General features: G+C 37.9%; 1 protein-coding gene across 1 annotated transcript in view; it reads right to left on the minus strand.

Moving 5' to 3' along the window:
* The window catches only part of ZSWIM6 (zinc finger SWIM-type containing 6), a gene marked incomplete at its 3' end in the record, with an annotated part of 108,896 nt that overhangs the window by 37,176 nt on the left and 55,137 nt on the right, over positions 1 to 16,583 (minus strand). The window contains exons 2-4 of the mRNA XM_082301519.1: positions 10,561 to 10,917; positions 1,170 to 1,318; positions 499 to 649 (exon numbers count right to left, since the gene is read on the minus strand). Coding sequence (XP_082157645.1) covers positions 499 to 649; positions 1,170 to 1,318; positions 10,561 to 10,917 — 657 coding nt within the window. The remainder of the gene's footprint in view (positions 1 to 498; positions 650 to 1,169; positions 1,319 to 10,560; positions 10,918 to 16,583) is intronic.

Genomic DNA, 16,583 nt, shown 5'->3' on the forward strand with positions numbered 1-16,583 from the left:
TCAAACATTCCTTTCCCATTTCAGCCTCTGTTATTCTCTTAATTGCACAACTAAGTCATGTATCAGGCAACCTTTCCTGTAAAGCAACATTAATTGTTAGTCCTCTGTTATTTCATCTCCTTTCTTGCTCGGTAATTGACTTCTGTAATTGTGAATCAGTTTTTTCTTTAACCTTTCCAGCTTAGCACTAGAGACATATATTTCGCCTCAGCTGTGCAGCTACATTTCCACTTTCTGCTTTATTCTTTTTAGATCCTCTGATACTTACAAACTATTGGAATTGTACTTCTTTAACACCATGTTCCCTCTTCTTTAACTGCAACTGTCTCATTCTGCAGATCAGAAATTCAATTTCACCCAAACTTAACTGAACAAAGAAAACTGCAGAAAACTCTACTCTGCTTTGCCTACAACCACAATAGAAGTTTTTCTCAACTCCAAATATGTAATTGTTTCTTTATTACACATATGAACACCTAAATGAGTCTGTGAATTTACCCAGTTCATCCCAGAGCTGCCTATACTTGTCAGTCATTGTAGTTCCTTGTTGTCTCCAAAGCGACAGACGAGGGTCAGCCATGAACTGTTCTGTTATCAACGTCAACATGCGAGCTCCATTTGAATCTCTCATTTTTAGCATCTCTCGCACCTAGGAAACGAGTCTTTTAATACAAACTTGAAGAAAGCAAAGAAATCGCAGTACAGACAATATGCTGCAGTGTTAAATATTCCACTTCTGTGAAGCTAGAAATGCAATTTATATGTGTGATGGGAAATTTTTAAGTAGTAAAAACAGTCTGCCTTCCCAATTTTTTTAACAAAATTTTGGTTTCAGTATTCAATTACAATTCTTCAGAGAATTTTACCACAAGCAATCCACAGGTGTATTATACAAACTGCTGTAATGTTTTCCAACATTTTGGGGGTGTGAAGGAAGAAGAGAACAGCAAAGCTGTAGATGTTTGAAATGTTACTTCATATCCTTACACTGATCAAGGCACATCAGATTGTAGTCCACTTCTGTACAACTCATTATCAAGTTGCCATTGTGTTCCCAAGGCTTTGTGTTATTTTATAACAGTAGAACCTAGAACTTTGAGTAAGATGCATACAAGTAGACTGGCGTGGAGAACAGGGGAGAGAAAAAAGGTTCAGAGTACTCAACACACCTTTGCAAAAAGCAAATTGAGCTGCTTCCCTGATCCATGGTATCCACCCTGGGAAAGGAAGAGTTTAACCTGTTCTTGGACTTGTTCCTCATCCAAATGCCAGCAATTTTCATCATCTATGCTAGCACCTGCTGTTGGGTCAGGAGCACCTGCAAACAGCAAGAAAAGAAATCATTATGTTCTATATGAAGAAGAGAGGTTCTTGAGTCCAGGGGAGAGGACTACTGCAGAGGTTTTTGGATTTGTGTCTTCTCCTGTTTTGGATGCCTTGTTTTTAATCTAAACAGTCTCTAAAATATACTTAAATTTCTCCTCAGTAGTCTTAAGCACTTAGAAATTATAGCCTATGAAAAGGTATTCAAATACATAATATTCTCTTCTCTAACAAAACTTTAAAGGTGAGGGGTTTTTTTCTTCCCATCTCAGAAGCTACACTAGAATAATTTTACAAGGAAAATTAAGACTTTAAATAATATTCTACAACTGTGATGTTAAAACCACTCTCCCCAAAACACCTGTGTAATTCCTGTACCTTCAGCAATCTTGCTCAGGTTTAAGTGACTGCTAGTGAGCGCTGCTATTGATGAACATGAGGAGAATCATCACCTTGGTGCCTCTGAGCTGTGATGGCTCTGCAAAGCTAAACAAAGAGTAAAAAAAATCCCCGAACAAATCCAAAGTCTTAAAGCACTAAAGGCATTTCCATCATACATAAGAGCTACAGATATTTAAGACCATGCTGCTTTCAAAGGAAGCATTTTTACATAGGCAATGTCACCTGCACAGAGTCAGTTTAGAGCAACTCTACTTGAACTAGCCTAGTGCCAACTGAAATGACTAGATTCACATCTGGCAGTGCTCTGGCCACAGACTGCCATACCTCAGCTTTTGCAGATCAGACCAGTGACTTTCTCTCCCTCTCTTAAAGGATGACAAAATTAACTAAAATAAGTTCTTGCACCATCTAGTAAACTGTATTTTTCTGAAGACCACTGCACCTCCACTGGGCATTTTCTAAAAGGTCTTCAAACTGAAAAGGCTAAAAAGTACTTATCTAGAGACTCTGCTCAAGGTAGGGCATCACCATACCAGATGATGGTATTTTATGCATGGCTGAGACTCAAGTCGACTTAACTCTGCATAATCTCTATCTCTTATGTTTTGCAAAACTGAAGATGTTATAAATTGAACCACATTATCCAATCTCTCTCCTTGAAACCTGTGTCCATGTTACCTCTGCAGAAAAAAAAATACTGCCAGAGAAGGAAAATTACATAAATTTCTAAAAAGCTGGGGTTTTTTACAGAAATCCTGAAAACCTGAAAAACCAAAATAGCTACACTTCTACAATGTGTAAGAAAAAACTCCACTGATTTTATTGATTCAAGCCTGTTTCACAATTGCAGCTCTGCGATGGAGGTGAAGCTTTTAAGTGGTCACTGGAAATGCTGAACTCATTATTCAATGAAAATACAAACAGAAGATTTAGAGGGTCAGAGGGATGTCTTAAACACAAATTGCTGAGACAGTAAACAAAAAGATGTTCCAGCTCAGCAAATTCCTAAACTGCCTCCAATTTCAGAGCCTAAAGCTGGGAACACTGCACTGCTGTATACATACACACATACATATTTAATTAATAAGAAATTGTGTCTTTGCAGGTGTGAATGAACTCTCCCACCACCTTACACAGGAACCACAACAGTGTCTCAGAAGACAGGAATCACGCCCAAGACAGCATAAAAACCAAGGAATGAAAAACCTGCTCTTCTGCAAATGCTTCCATCTTTAATGTATTAGTTTAGAAGGGCTTTCAATTCTGCCAGCTACATGAAACACATACTGGGTAAGTCTTTGGTTGCAAAGAACAAGATAAAACGGAAAATCAAGCCACAAGAATAAGCAGTGCAGCTGTTGCACAGACCCAGGTTTGCAGTATTACCTTGCAAATAGTTTAAATATTTCATTGCTCTAAAACACAAAAAGGGGTGAAGAGGAACTATATAAAAGCAACAGTACACAAAATACACTTATATTTGTTCCTTACTTCAATGGAGATTTATCTTTAAATAATCTTGGTACGGTTCCTTTCAAACTGAATTAAAAATAGCCCAGTATTCCTCAGCTAAGCTTCCCTACTTTAGGGGGTGAAAGGAAAATTCCTTCTGTAACTGTTTATATTTTATCAAAAGCTCACCTGTCATTTTGTTTTACAAGGTTAGAAAAGCCATACAGCTACCACAGATTCTTTAACAAGAGGGTTCCTTTACAAAAGTAAGTGTGCCTGCTACCCAGGGCCACCAACATTGCCCCCACCAAGGCTACTTCTGCCACTACAATCCCAAATATATCTTATCCAGGAGCTCAGTATCACTATACTCACACTAGTGTTATTGCAAGCTGTTAGGCCAGAAGACTGTAAAAGCAGAAGATGCCAAGCCAAGGGTCTGAACTCTACAATGCTCTTCAGCATAGTATACAGATACACTGAATGATTTTTTTCTTACAAGATCTTATATAGGCTACATTCAGTATGATTAAAATTTTTAATTCTAAAGAAATTCCAGAGTACATATAACCAGCACCAGCTACAGCTGCAATTCACTCATCTTTCAACACTGCTGGCAGTCTTCAGCAATAGCAGTGGACTAACAAGGCATGGGGGACACTGTGTCTGATCAGGCCCAAGTCCAGCCACTTTCCCACCTAGGCAGCAGCCAGGCATTCTTGTGATGCTGCTGGAGAAGCCTCAGATTCTGCTGCCCATCATTCTTGTTTTGGGCTCAAGACATGACCACCTTCCACGTCTCTCAACTAGGCACTTTTAAAGTTGGCTACGTGCACGTACAGTCAGGTGATTATCTAGCCTGTTTCCTCTCCCACTCAAACAGATCATGGATGGAATTTCTACACTGCCACTTCTCTTCTGAAAGCACATGACTGGGTGAACAAGTAAGGAACTATCTGAACAAGCAAGAGGAGGAAGATGCCATGGGGGCTGAGAAGCTGTCAGGATGGCTCAGGCTCAACACTGAACAGGCAGAACCAAAGGTTCAATCCAAAGGTAGTAGCTTTGCTCAGGGTGCGGCACAGCACTGCAAGGCTTTCGCAGTGGGACAGTTTGGATGCAGAGAGGAACATGGGCAGCCCTGAATTTAAACTTTTCAGGGCAGTTTGGTACCAAGGCTAAATAAGTGTTAATTATGTCTCTAGAGAGATGTCATGAGGATAAATGAGTTCACATTTGAACTATGAAAGTGAAAAGTACTGTATAATTATACTAATATTTAAACCTGTAATTAAACTGTGTCAGTTTATAGACACTAAACTAACATATTAATCTCCTTCTCTCCAACCTATGGCTTTTTAAATTTCTGTCATGACTGGTCTTTGAAATATGCTTTTCATCATGTACATACAGTTAAATACCATAAATAAAGTATTTATAACCAGTATATAGATACAGCCATATATACTTACTCATGCTCCTTTACTATGATTACTAAATTTCAATCTTAGCAATCAAAGCAGGAACATTGTGCACAACTGTTTGTGACACTGAACACCCAAATAATATTTGAAAGCAGGGTAGCAGCCTTTTACATTTAGGGTCATAGCAGGTTGCATGTTGAATATAATCAACTCCCAAGTTCTAAGAAGCAGAAGCATTTTAAAAAATTAACACTTTGTTCATTTACACAGCAATTCAAAAGCAACTACTTTCACAATGAGCAACTCTTGGTGCTGTACACGGAGAACTTAACCTCACAAAATAGAAACAAGCAAGGAGCACTGACTAAAAATGGACTAAGAAGTTCTTATATTGCCAACTACTCAGGTGCAGATTAACAGGGAGATTTGGATAAAACAAGGCAAACTGCTTCCCTGATCCTTATTTCTGAAGTATCACAAGAGTTGACTTCAAATAAAACCATGACAAATTATTCACTTGTAGCCATCCACACTGATTTTTTTTTTTTAACTTTTTAATAAAAATGTCATTAATTTAAGTATACAAATGAACTCTGGATCGGTTACATTTTATTAAATGTCATCCCACGGCAGCATTAAGGAGAAGATATGGACAAATTATTACAAATAAAAAGCAAGACTGAGTACTATGTGAAGAGCAAATTAAAGAAAACCAGCTAGAAACCAATACTGCTGTATGCTGATTCGCAACAGAATAGTGATTGATTTTATAAACTTAGTATGCTCAGAATTATTCTAAAATTAAATATAATTAAAACCAAAGATCATTAAAATAATGATTCAAAAACAATATTATGCCTTTGATTCCCCAAATGATTCCAAGTTTAGATACAAGTCACTTAACTTCAGGACTCTTGGGTGAACTGTAACACCTGTTCAGTAGCTCACAGCGTCAAAGGAAAACAGCAACTGCTATGAAGCTGTCAGTGATAACAACACAAAATGTGAAGACAGGACAGGCTATGCTAAGTTGTTGAGGAAAGTTAATAAAATCCCAACAAGGTTTTTAACTTCAAAGAATTCTGTGGTCCCTCTGTACCTACAGCAGAATGTGCTAAATTATTTACTGACAATATCTGACCTCTCCTGCTAAAACCCACATCTCACAAACATCGTACATTTCAAAAAGTAAGTTTCAAAATTTATTTGTGCATGGCAGATAAAAGAACTTTATCAGTATAGATAAGCATACTTTATTTTAATTAGTTTTTATTTTCCATGTCTTTTAACAAAATCTCACTATATTTATGTTTTGTGTATCTGAAAAAACCTTTCCTAAGAATATGAGTTTCATATATGCTTTTTTCACATTACTTTGCAGCTACCAGTCTTTTCTTTTTTCTTTTTTTTTTTACATTTTACTACTTATTTACTTTTAGATGGGTTTCTTAAATTTCTCTAGTTTTGGCTACTCTTACTTCCTTCCCAGACCTGGTTCACCAAACAATTCTCATACTAAGCACTGAAGCACTTCATTTTCACTCTTCTTGAAGGGAAATTCACCTGCTATCTCTGACATTCTTCTTTTGCAACTAGACTCTCCACCAATTTTGCAGTTTAGGCAGGGCCATGTGAAAGATTCCCTAATTTGAAAAAGAATTTATCTTTTTTAACATTACACATTCCCCCTACTGGCAGATCACCAAAACACTGTATTCAGGTCTACCGCCCTACCCTGCAATTTCCCACTAAAACCCCTGTCATTTTGGTTAAATACATTAAGTACATCTAAACACATATTAACATGTACCTCCAGGTTGCCCTTTTGAACTTAATAGTTATAGGAACAACATTAGATATTCTGAAATTTTCTTTGAAAGCTTTTTTTAATAGAAGTTTCCTTCTTGAATGCCTCCTCCAGCACTACTAATATACATTACAAATTAACGTTTATTGAGAATGTACCCACATTTGCCTGGACAAATGCAGAAAAAAGTAGAGAAACAAGGTGCCTCTCCTTCTCAGAAGATGAATGTGCTTCAGCTGCTTTCTCCCAGATCCTCCCTCTTAAATTTGAGTTCATCTGTATGTGGGTCTGTAGCGGCAAGTGACTTTTACTGCAAGTTGGAGAATCAGAGAATAGCAGAAAGTCTGGAGAAATCCATACAGCTCCTCCAAGACCAGAAATTGCAACAGCAGCAGTAAACACTCAGGAGAAGAAACAGTACAGCTTGAAAGTTAAAAAGGTTTGCCAGACTATCCTTATACCAAAACCAGCAGACCCTTTTCCACTATGCATATAATAAAAAAACAATTCTAATATGAGACTAATATGAAAACAGACCTTCCCTGTCTCCCTCCACCCATCCTGCAGTTACTTTGCTATTTCTACACAAATTCTCATTAAGAGAGTTTGGCCTTCCAAACAATTTATTGAAGTGAAAGTTTCATGCCTATGAAAAGGCAGATCTAAGATGGCAAATTCAGCTGACAACCTGTTGTCATCCTGACTGGTCTCTTCCTAGCCTACACACCTAACAGGTTTCTCTGTACAACACCACAAAAATTAACAGAGAGGAAAAAAGCTTCAGCTAAGCACAATCCAAAGCTATGTCCAGTTTCCTGTGAGAGCATACCCAAATCAAAATCCAATTTGAAGCCAACAGTTCTGTAGTACAAACACCAGGGAGGGTATCAGTATTAAGACCTGCAGTTGTCTTCAGTACAGATTACACACCACAGAACTCCAGTTTTAAAATCATCAGGAACATGAACAGCTGTAGCAGTGTCACATGAGACAATCAGAACACAAGAAATCTTCTCAAAAGTAAGAGGTGCTTTTGTGCTCTAAAAATATGCAGAGCACTCTTGTAATCAGTGAGTGATTGTTTCTTGGAAGTGAAAATAGCATGGCAAATACAGAAAAAGATTCCAAATAAATCACTTGTCTCTCCTGAAGAAGTTAGTGCCTAACCAACACATTCCTGTGCTTCTAACAACATCCTCTTACTTCTTCCTGCAGTGAGGCTCAGTCATGAAGCAAGAAAAGATACTGCATCATTTGTGTCCACCAAGAAACTCAAAGGAATTGGTTATTATAAACCTGTGTCAATACAAGTCACTTCACTAATTCCCCCAGTAACCTCCTGAAAGGTGGCCAAAGACAGTCACTGAACATAACACAGAGTTTTGAGCAAATGAACAATTATCCAATAAGCCTTTTGTTACGTGAAAGCACTGAAGTCATCTAATCATCTCTTATGAGCCAGTTCATAAGGAAGACAAGAAGCTAACTGGTCAAAGCTCTTCCAAGTCTCAGACCATTCAAACATACCAATAAATACTATTCAAGACCTGACTTTTTTTGCATATCATTGAAAATATATGAAAATCAGAACTAGTACAGTGACCACAGAGGAGGGGGGGAAAAAAAAAAAATTAAGTCTTATATAGAATAACACTGAAATCAAACCACCTCTAGGCAACAGTGAAAAGAATTTCCTCATCCAACTCCAGATTCAGAATTTCTCTTAATCAAAGCTGTTTCAGGTATCTGTGCCAGGCTTCCTCCACTTTCAATAAGCAAGTTTTTCCATGTTTTTCTTCTCACTTACCTGTGCCTTCAAGTAGAACTTAATAAAATTTCTCTTCAAACACCAGTTCAATGAGGTCAAACTGTTCAAAGCAAGACAGGTCTAGAAGGCAGTTTTGCACTACAAACTCAACATCTGCAGCACAGCAGATAAGATAGAGTAAATGGTGATCTTACATTCATCACCCTACAATATTAGAATGAGAAATTTTTTTGGTTATTTGTCATAGGATGTTTTTTGTTAACTTTATTATTTTTAATCTAAGGAATTTTATTAAAGATCAAAAGAACAGAATGACAGTATGAATCCCAGAAGAACACTGCCTTGCTAAGTAAGCAGAAGACCTCACTTTTTCCTTAAAATAACTATGTAATCTTTTAGTATTGTGAACTTGGAAAGAAATTCCGTGGTTTTATGTGAGTCTGAGAGGAAAAGCAGGAAACTATGTAAAGTCTTCTAGAACCCAGCTTCCTTTGGTAACAGTAGTTCATTTTCTTATGCTGCCTGCATTTTCTACTTTGGCTTTTGGCATTTTAGTGGAAAATAGTGACAGTCAATAAAGACATCCTGCAATCTCACTTACTAGGAAGACAGCAACTTACGTAAGAAACATTTCAGTTTTATGGATAAATTTCAACTAACCTATTCAAATTCATTGCAAAATGTTGTAACTGATCATCAACTTAGAATAGGAAATAAAAAACTTCTTGCTATTTTCAGTGATACAAATCTCAAATCTTTCTCCAAAAATACACTATACAATAATGAGCAATGTGACATTCTGACAATGAGAAAATAGCTGACAAAGACTAACATTCCTATGATTAGTTTAATTATAGACTTCACATTTATCAAGTCTGTAACAGCTTGTCATTTCTCTTGCATTAGCCATCATATGGCTAATACAGATATTTATATCACCTGCCCTTTGTGTCCCTACCACTGCCTTCCCCTCTTCTAATCACCCTTGACTGTTTGAATTTTCTGTGCCTCTCTCTTACTCTAATTCTTCCTTACCAATTAGCTCATTAATGTTCAGGTTGTTAACAATTCTCATATGATACATGCCTTCAGCTCATAACACCTGAGCATCTTCCTCTATTGCTTAATGTCCGGCCTCTCCTTTTGTTTCACTTCCTTTCCACTGTCACAATTACATTCAACAACTACAGCAACTGCCTTGCCTCTGGCCACATCCCTATAGCCCCCAAAGCCAAAAAAGACCACTGCTCCTGAAATTTACTTTCTTTCACCATCACCTCTCTGGGCCTGTCAGGGTCACAGCAGCACGAGGAGGGAGTTTAAGCTGCAGAGGAGTCCTGTTATTGAAAATACTTGGTTTTTTCTGCCTACACTGTAACTAGCACACATGGTTTTCTTTATCTTAATATTAAGCATCTTGGTTCTGTTTGTATTGCAAGTTCTTTGAATAACAGTCATGCCTCAAATATTTAACACAAGACCTGTTTTGTCAATTAAAAAAAAAAAGAAAAGAAAAGAAGATATTCTTAGATATTAGGTAACTTATTCTTCGCCCCTAAGTTGCCCTTATACTTACAGCGCTGGTGACCTGAGAAGACATTTCTACCAGGTGACTTTACAGGAACACAGGACTCTAATAAACTAGCTGGGTCACCTCAAACCCACAACTACCTGCTCTCAGTTCTGCAGGGTCCATAAAAACCCATGTCAGAAGCCTCACCTCAGACTCAGCACCCTTTAACAAACTCAAGTTGTTCACAGCAAAAAACAGCCATTAAAATAATGTGCAGATGAGAAAGCAGGAAAGATCAAGACCTCTGCTATGCTGTAACTGCTGCAGCACTAACACGAAATACAGTTTTTATGTTTCTCCTGACTTCATATAGAAACCAAATCCCAAAGGTTAGCAGAAGTGCATTTAATGAATGAAAAAAACGGTAACACCTACTTGCTTCTATACTTTGCCATTAAAACAAAATTCCACAATCAAAATATCAGAAAACTAGTACAAAGAACAAAATAACAAGAAGACACCATTAGTAAGTTGGCAAATGAGTTCCTTGAAGCAATACAGCTATACAAAGAACACCACTACTCCGTTTTCACTAGCTGGAAAATACAAGCATGAAGCAGAGCAGGTCACATATTAACAGCGCTGGAAACATCAAGCTCATTGCTTATAAATTCTTTTCCATATTCCAAAGAGTACCATTTTCTAAACATCTTAAAACAAAGGTTCAGTAGTAGAATGCCCTTTGGTAAACACCATTGTATCACAGAATAATTCAGCTCGGAAGACAACTAAGCAGGTCACACTTCTGAATGTACAAAAAAGCTCAAAACCTATGAAATTAAGCAAAAGGAAGAACAAGTATCAAACTCACCATGGACTTGATTGATTTCTGAATTCTGAGAAAGAATTTCATCTGCTAATTTTTGAGCAGTTGGCAAAACTTCTGTGTGGTGTACTGTGATCAGATACTGCACAAACTTTTGTAGTTGGTCTCTGTTCATTTGAAAGAGTGTCTCTGAAATGGGAAGATGCAGTTTGACCTGATCTGGCTTGCGGATCCGGTATAAAGAGAGTGCCACAACGTGGGCACAGTAAAATATGTCCTTGTTTCCACAGCTACAGGTCACTGAGGTAATCTTGCAACGATCAAAGCTGATAGCTACATTGCAAACAGTTTCTGGCTCCGATTGCATTGCAGGCTCTGTTACTGTGCCACTCAAGTGGAAACCTGTGCAGGGAAAAAGAGAACTTAATGATATATGTAAAATATTAACTCTCATTATCAAGAAAGTTTTGTTAATACAGTCTGTGGCTACTTCTGAAAAATGATACATCTCAAAGAATTTGCTTTAATTAAAAATACGATTAATTGTTTCTTCTATACATACCTCTTTCATCTCCAATAAAACCAAAAGGGGAGTAAAAAATCCAATCACAAGCCCTATGCCATTCCATCACAACATTCATGGAAGTTGGACAGCAAGAGAAATATTTATTCGGTAAGTGACAGCTGCAGAAGCAGAGCAGCATCCCATAAAGACCAACGTGGAACTACTCAGTTTTGCAGCAATTTTCCAAACCCCCCACCAGGGAGCCTGCAGCACATACCGGCAAATTTAGGCATTCTCTCAATAAGTGAGAGGGAAGCAGTGCACTCTAGCGGCATGAAGTCGGGTCCTAGTCTCAACTGATTCACTGACAAGTCACATATCCTCTTTGCTTTCACCTCTCCCACCACTGACCTCATGCTAAAACTCACCTTCACCCAAGTGATCCAGTAGAACAGCTATGTTTGTGCAGCATTTTGGACATGCAAACTGCTGTAGTTACCAATACACAGGATGTCAGATTTATAGCACTGAATGAGACACCTATGCACTGCTCCAGATGTCTGCATTATGGTCCTATTTTTCAATCAGCATAATAAGCACAAGGCAGAAGAGCTAGGTTTGCATGCACTGTAAGGAAGCACGGAAACCTTAAGCAAGATGTTTCCTTCAGCAAATATGCCATGTGACAACACAGCACAAGATCTCAAATGCTGAAGATTCAAAAGAAGCCCACCTGTCTGCCCAACATGAATGCCCAGGTTTGGCTCTCAAAGCTTTATCACTGAATAGCAGAATAACGGGGTTTTTTTTTGATTTTACATAAGCATGATATTGATTTCAGCTCAAGCATTAAAGTCAGAGACACAGATACAGGGCAATGAAACTGAATTTGATATGCCATACCAGCATTAAATTTGGAGAGTACATATTAAAGCTGAGATGGATACGAGTAAGGTGTTATACAACAAGTACTTACAATGGAAACAATATAAACCCACACTCCCCCAATGTCAAAAACTGAGCTAATATTCTTGAAATACCAAAAAAGTGTACTGCAGGAAGCATTATCACATGAAGATCAGATGGGGGTGGGGGGCAATATATGCGTAGCTCTAATCCAAAATGCTGTATCACAAGGAATTTTTTAAAAGTTCTTCATCTTACAGGAAACAAAAAGGAAAATCCCTTATTTTTTCGATTTGTTCACACTGTACTTCAGAGCAGGTTATGCAGTCAGCATCACTGCAGTATTCTGATACTATACCCTAAACAAGGTCATATGCACATACTAACCTTGACTTTGCAAGGGGATGTTTCCCAGGTAGTTACAAGCCACGGCTGAAGAGATAGTGTGAAGCGCACAGAGAGGAAAGGGAGTGGATGAACAAACCCAGGCACAAGCAGTATTCCTGCTCCCACTCACCCCTCGTTGAAAGAAAGGGAATGGAAGTACCCCTCACATCATGAGCTCCTTCCTCTGTCTTTCCCTTTAGTTTTTAAGTAGTCACAGCATGTTCCTTTAAGTGTCTTCTCTCAAAAAGAAAGGCTTTGTTAAAATTTAACCAGCTCTATTTACTTCTGGTTCATTCCCAGTGAGTGGAAGTTGAATTGGTGGTCCCAAAGAAACTGCATGGGAGACTATTTTTTAAATTCCACTTCCCTGTGAAGCATACATAAAAAAACCTGTCTACAATCCATGAGCTAAGGAAAAATCTAACACTTGAACACAGAAGGAGCCTGATCCTACTCTCTCCTACTCCTTCTAAGTATCTGAACTCCTATTAATTACAGCAGAAGAACACCAAATGAAAGATCTTCTATTAAACTGATGCAAAATAATAATAAAACAGACCAACCAGCTAGTCTAACAATATTACCACTTTTAATTTGCCAGTACATTGTTCAAGCATTCAAAAAAGTTAAAATCCTCCTGGAAACATGAAGGTCTCCAAAAATACTCAAGAGTTAAGAGCAGGCCTGCCCTTAAATCCCTGCACCGCTCAGATACAAACACAGGTCATGGCTCCCTCTCCACTGAGGGGTTTCTATTAAAAATTCACAAGCACCAAAATTTAGAAACATTTAGAAACACACATACTGGTCTAAACGATGACAGCACTAATACAGTCACCTTACCTAACCTATCCTTCTTAACTTATGCAATGTTTAAACAAAAACACCTGCTGCTCTTGCATGCTAAAGACATAGAAGCTCTGTACTAACTATCCCACCAGGATACGCCTCCTAATTATGAAACACTGTTTTCCTCCTCTTTTTCTATCTGAGTTTTTAAAGAAAGAAATTTTTGTTAGCAAATATGACCTTTAAAATGTTTAAATCATATCAGAAAAAACAATCCAGGAAATTTTAGCTCAGAAGCACTGGCAGGGCTGTTATAATTTAACCCACCAGAAATCAAATGACACCTTCACTGCTGACCCTCAACACTGCAGAGTACTGAACAGGGAGAGCTATTCCCCTCCTGAAGACATAACTTAAATATTTTATTAACCTAACCATCTAATATTCTCCAACTAAAATATGAAAAATTTGTAGCAGGTAAGAAGCTGATGCACTGTGATTTGCTATAAAGTGCTCACCAGCAGTAATTTATAGCCTGTCAAGAAGCAAGATGCTACACACTCCTGGAAAAAGACAAAAGGAAACATCTGTGTGGGGAGTCGAAGAAAATGACATTTCACTAACAGGTCCAAAGGAACAGAAAAAGTCTCTTCAGCTAAAACCTGCAAGGCCTTACCCTAAACAAGTACTTCCCTTCACAGGGAAAATTCCTATTTTACCCAAAGTTACAGAACCTTTGCTAGAAATAGTTATCCATTCCAAACAACTCCAAGAACACTGAAGTTTCACTTTTTAGTTTAAGAGCTCATTCATTACTAGTTAAAGACAATAAAAGAGTTGCAGGCAGAAAACTGTGTATTCACGACAGAAGCTATTTATAGAACAGGCATGTTTCACCTTTTCTTTCAGCAACTGGCAGTTTGAAATGTTTGTTTTCAAACCAGCATGTGATCAGTAACTCAAGCTCAGCTGACATGTTCAATGCACAGAGGCTTTGCACTCTGCAAAAATGCGGTTAGAAAAGCAGCTGAAGCATTAAGACAACGTATAAAATAAGGCTCTCTTACAACATTACTTTGCTTCTGTTGAACACACCTCAAATGCCATTTAACAGCCAATAAAATAGTGTTCTCAGCTGTCATACTTTTGGAAGAGGACTGTGCCGAAGTGCCATCAGGAAGAAAGCATTTAAAGTCTGTGAATTTTACAAAGCAACTTTTGCCAAAATCTGCTAGACAGCGTCCAATCCGTAGACTAAAAACATTCTGGGACTTTAAAACCACCGAATAATTGAAAATTCACACTATTACAATGTAGTATTTGCCAGCACAAGTATATATGCTCGTCATAACAAAAAAAATATTAACTCTTTAGAGTAAAACAAAAGCAAGCTCAAACGGTAACACACTAAGGAGTAGAAAAAACAGCGGCATGTGGAGAAGCAGCAGCAGATAGGCTTTTAGTTAGTCAAGTCAGAAACAAATTTTGAAATAGTGAGTTTCACTATCTAACAGGATAAGTAGCAAAGTTACTGCACCAAATAAGCATCATTAATGACATCTCGTGAGTGTAATTCATCTCTAATGTCAGTGTTGAAAATCATCATCCTCAATGTGCCCAAGTCCAAAGACGTGTTTTGAAAACAAACAGACCAAAATGAACCAGAACTATCAGAAGCAGCCACGTAAAATTTTGGGGGGTGGTGTGGTCTATATCTCTCTGTGTGTGTAGTCAATAATTCCAGTGGCTAAAAAAAAAAGCAGACCACCAAAAACCCACAAAAAATTACTCTAAGTCTACATTTGCAATTGAAGGATTTGATTGAAATACATCCATAGATCACCACTGGGTATATTTATCCTTTACAGAAAATATTAAAATGTCAGAACTGGATTACAGTAATACCCCAAAGCTTAAAAAATGGTGTTCTTGATTAGCTTTCTGTCATGTGCCTTTTGAGAACATTGTCCATGCCTCATCCACTACGCACACATTCTCCTAAAATCAGGAAGTATACTACCAGCTGTATTTTGAAATGAATGTTCTCCTTAACATTGATCCACTGACTCTTTTCCCATGTATACATACTGCTTGCTAGTCAAGAACACACAGGAGCTGTTTTACTTTCCCAGAAGAGGCTAGCAGATTAAGTTACTTACTGAGAAAAAAATGGAAGAGCTTGTTCTGGGAGCTGGATAATTCAGCATGCAAGACCTATGCACGTACCTCCCCCACATGTAACTTTCCATTAGTTATCAGAATTGTACTCCCTGTCTCCAGCAATCTTTAAAATAACTTGCAGGCCTACCAGCTAGCATTTATTCAGACTACTATATTACTTGGCGAACACATAATCACTGTGTAAAGTGTAAACACCTGTTTCATCTTGCCTACCTAATAACAAATGCTTCTGGAAAGTAGTTTCCAACCATGCCCATTAGCTATTTTTTCCATATTTACATCAGTGGTTGCATTTTTTTTTTTTAAGACAAGCAAAATGTAAACCATGTTTACCTCATTCAAATTTTGTCTTTTTAGAAGTGGTTTTCCTTTGCAATGGTAAAGTAGCATCCTACATTCAATTCTGTCTGAACTTTGGAACACTCTAAAAACAGATAAACAACACACTCTGAAATTATTATGAAGTCAAAACCCTGCATGCCACACTTAGCCTGAAGCTAATTTTCACAGCTTCTTCATAAGCAGAGAAAACACTGATTTAAAATAAAATATATTCACCCATCATATCTTAAACATGCCAATACAAAGATATTAAGTTGGAAAAGAAATTAAGAGCAGTACGTAAGATGTTTACTATTTCTGGTCAATGCATAGGGTATAGACAAACTTACGTTTTGAGATCACTGCCTCCTAAAATAAAATTAGCATTGCCCCTGCACCCAAACACTAAGAGAGGATGTGTCACAACTAACCACCTGGATTCCACAACTCCCTTCCATAAAGACAGTAGTCATAATTTGGTATTTCAGTACATTTGGAAGACAGTGAGAGTAGCATTAAGTCTACACACAGGACACTGACAACTTGAAAGTTCACTAGCGCTGGCACACTTCGAAGAACATGCACACAGCAACAGAGGAAGCCATAGTGACTTGAACAACAAGATTTATTTGTCCCAACACTGAGTTCAACAGTTGCACTTAAAACCACCGATCTTCCAGGTCTACTAGCCCAAACCTTCAAGCCTGACAACTGGTCAACTAATTATTTCTGTTAGACAAAGGTCTCCACTAACCCCCCAGGCCAAGTTTGATCGTATCTCTACTGCTCAAAAGCAGCCACTTACCACTGCAGCCCAAGCAAGGATGACTGCAGATACATCCATCCAGACTACTCTTCCCTAAAAAGAAGGAAAAGGCTGTCCAAACAGCAAATAACACAGGAAAATGCCTTCTGCTGCCCAACAGCTATATCAGATCTGGACTGGGTTAAGACAGATGCAGACTGCAGCAGCTCATGC

The sequence above is a fragment of the Coloeus monedula genome, assembly GCF_965178545.1.
Source record: "Coloeus monedula genome assembly, chromosome: Z".
NCBI classification, from domain to species: Eukaryota; Metazoa; Chordata; class Aves; order Passeriformes; family Corvidae; genus Coloeus; species Coloeus monedula.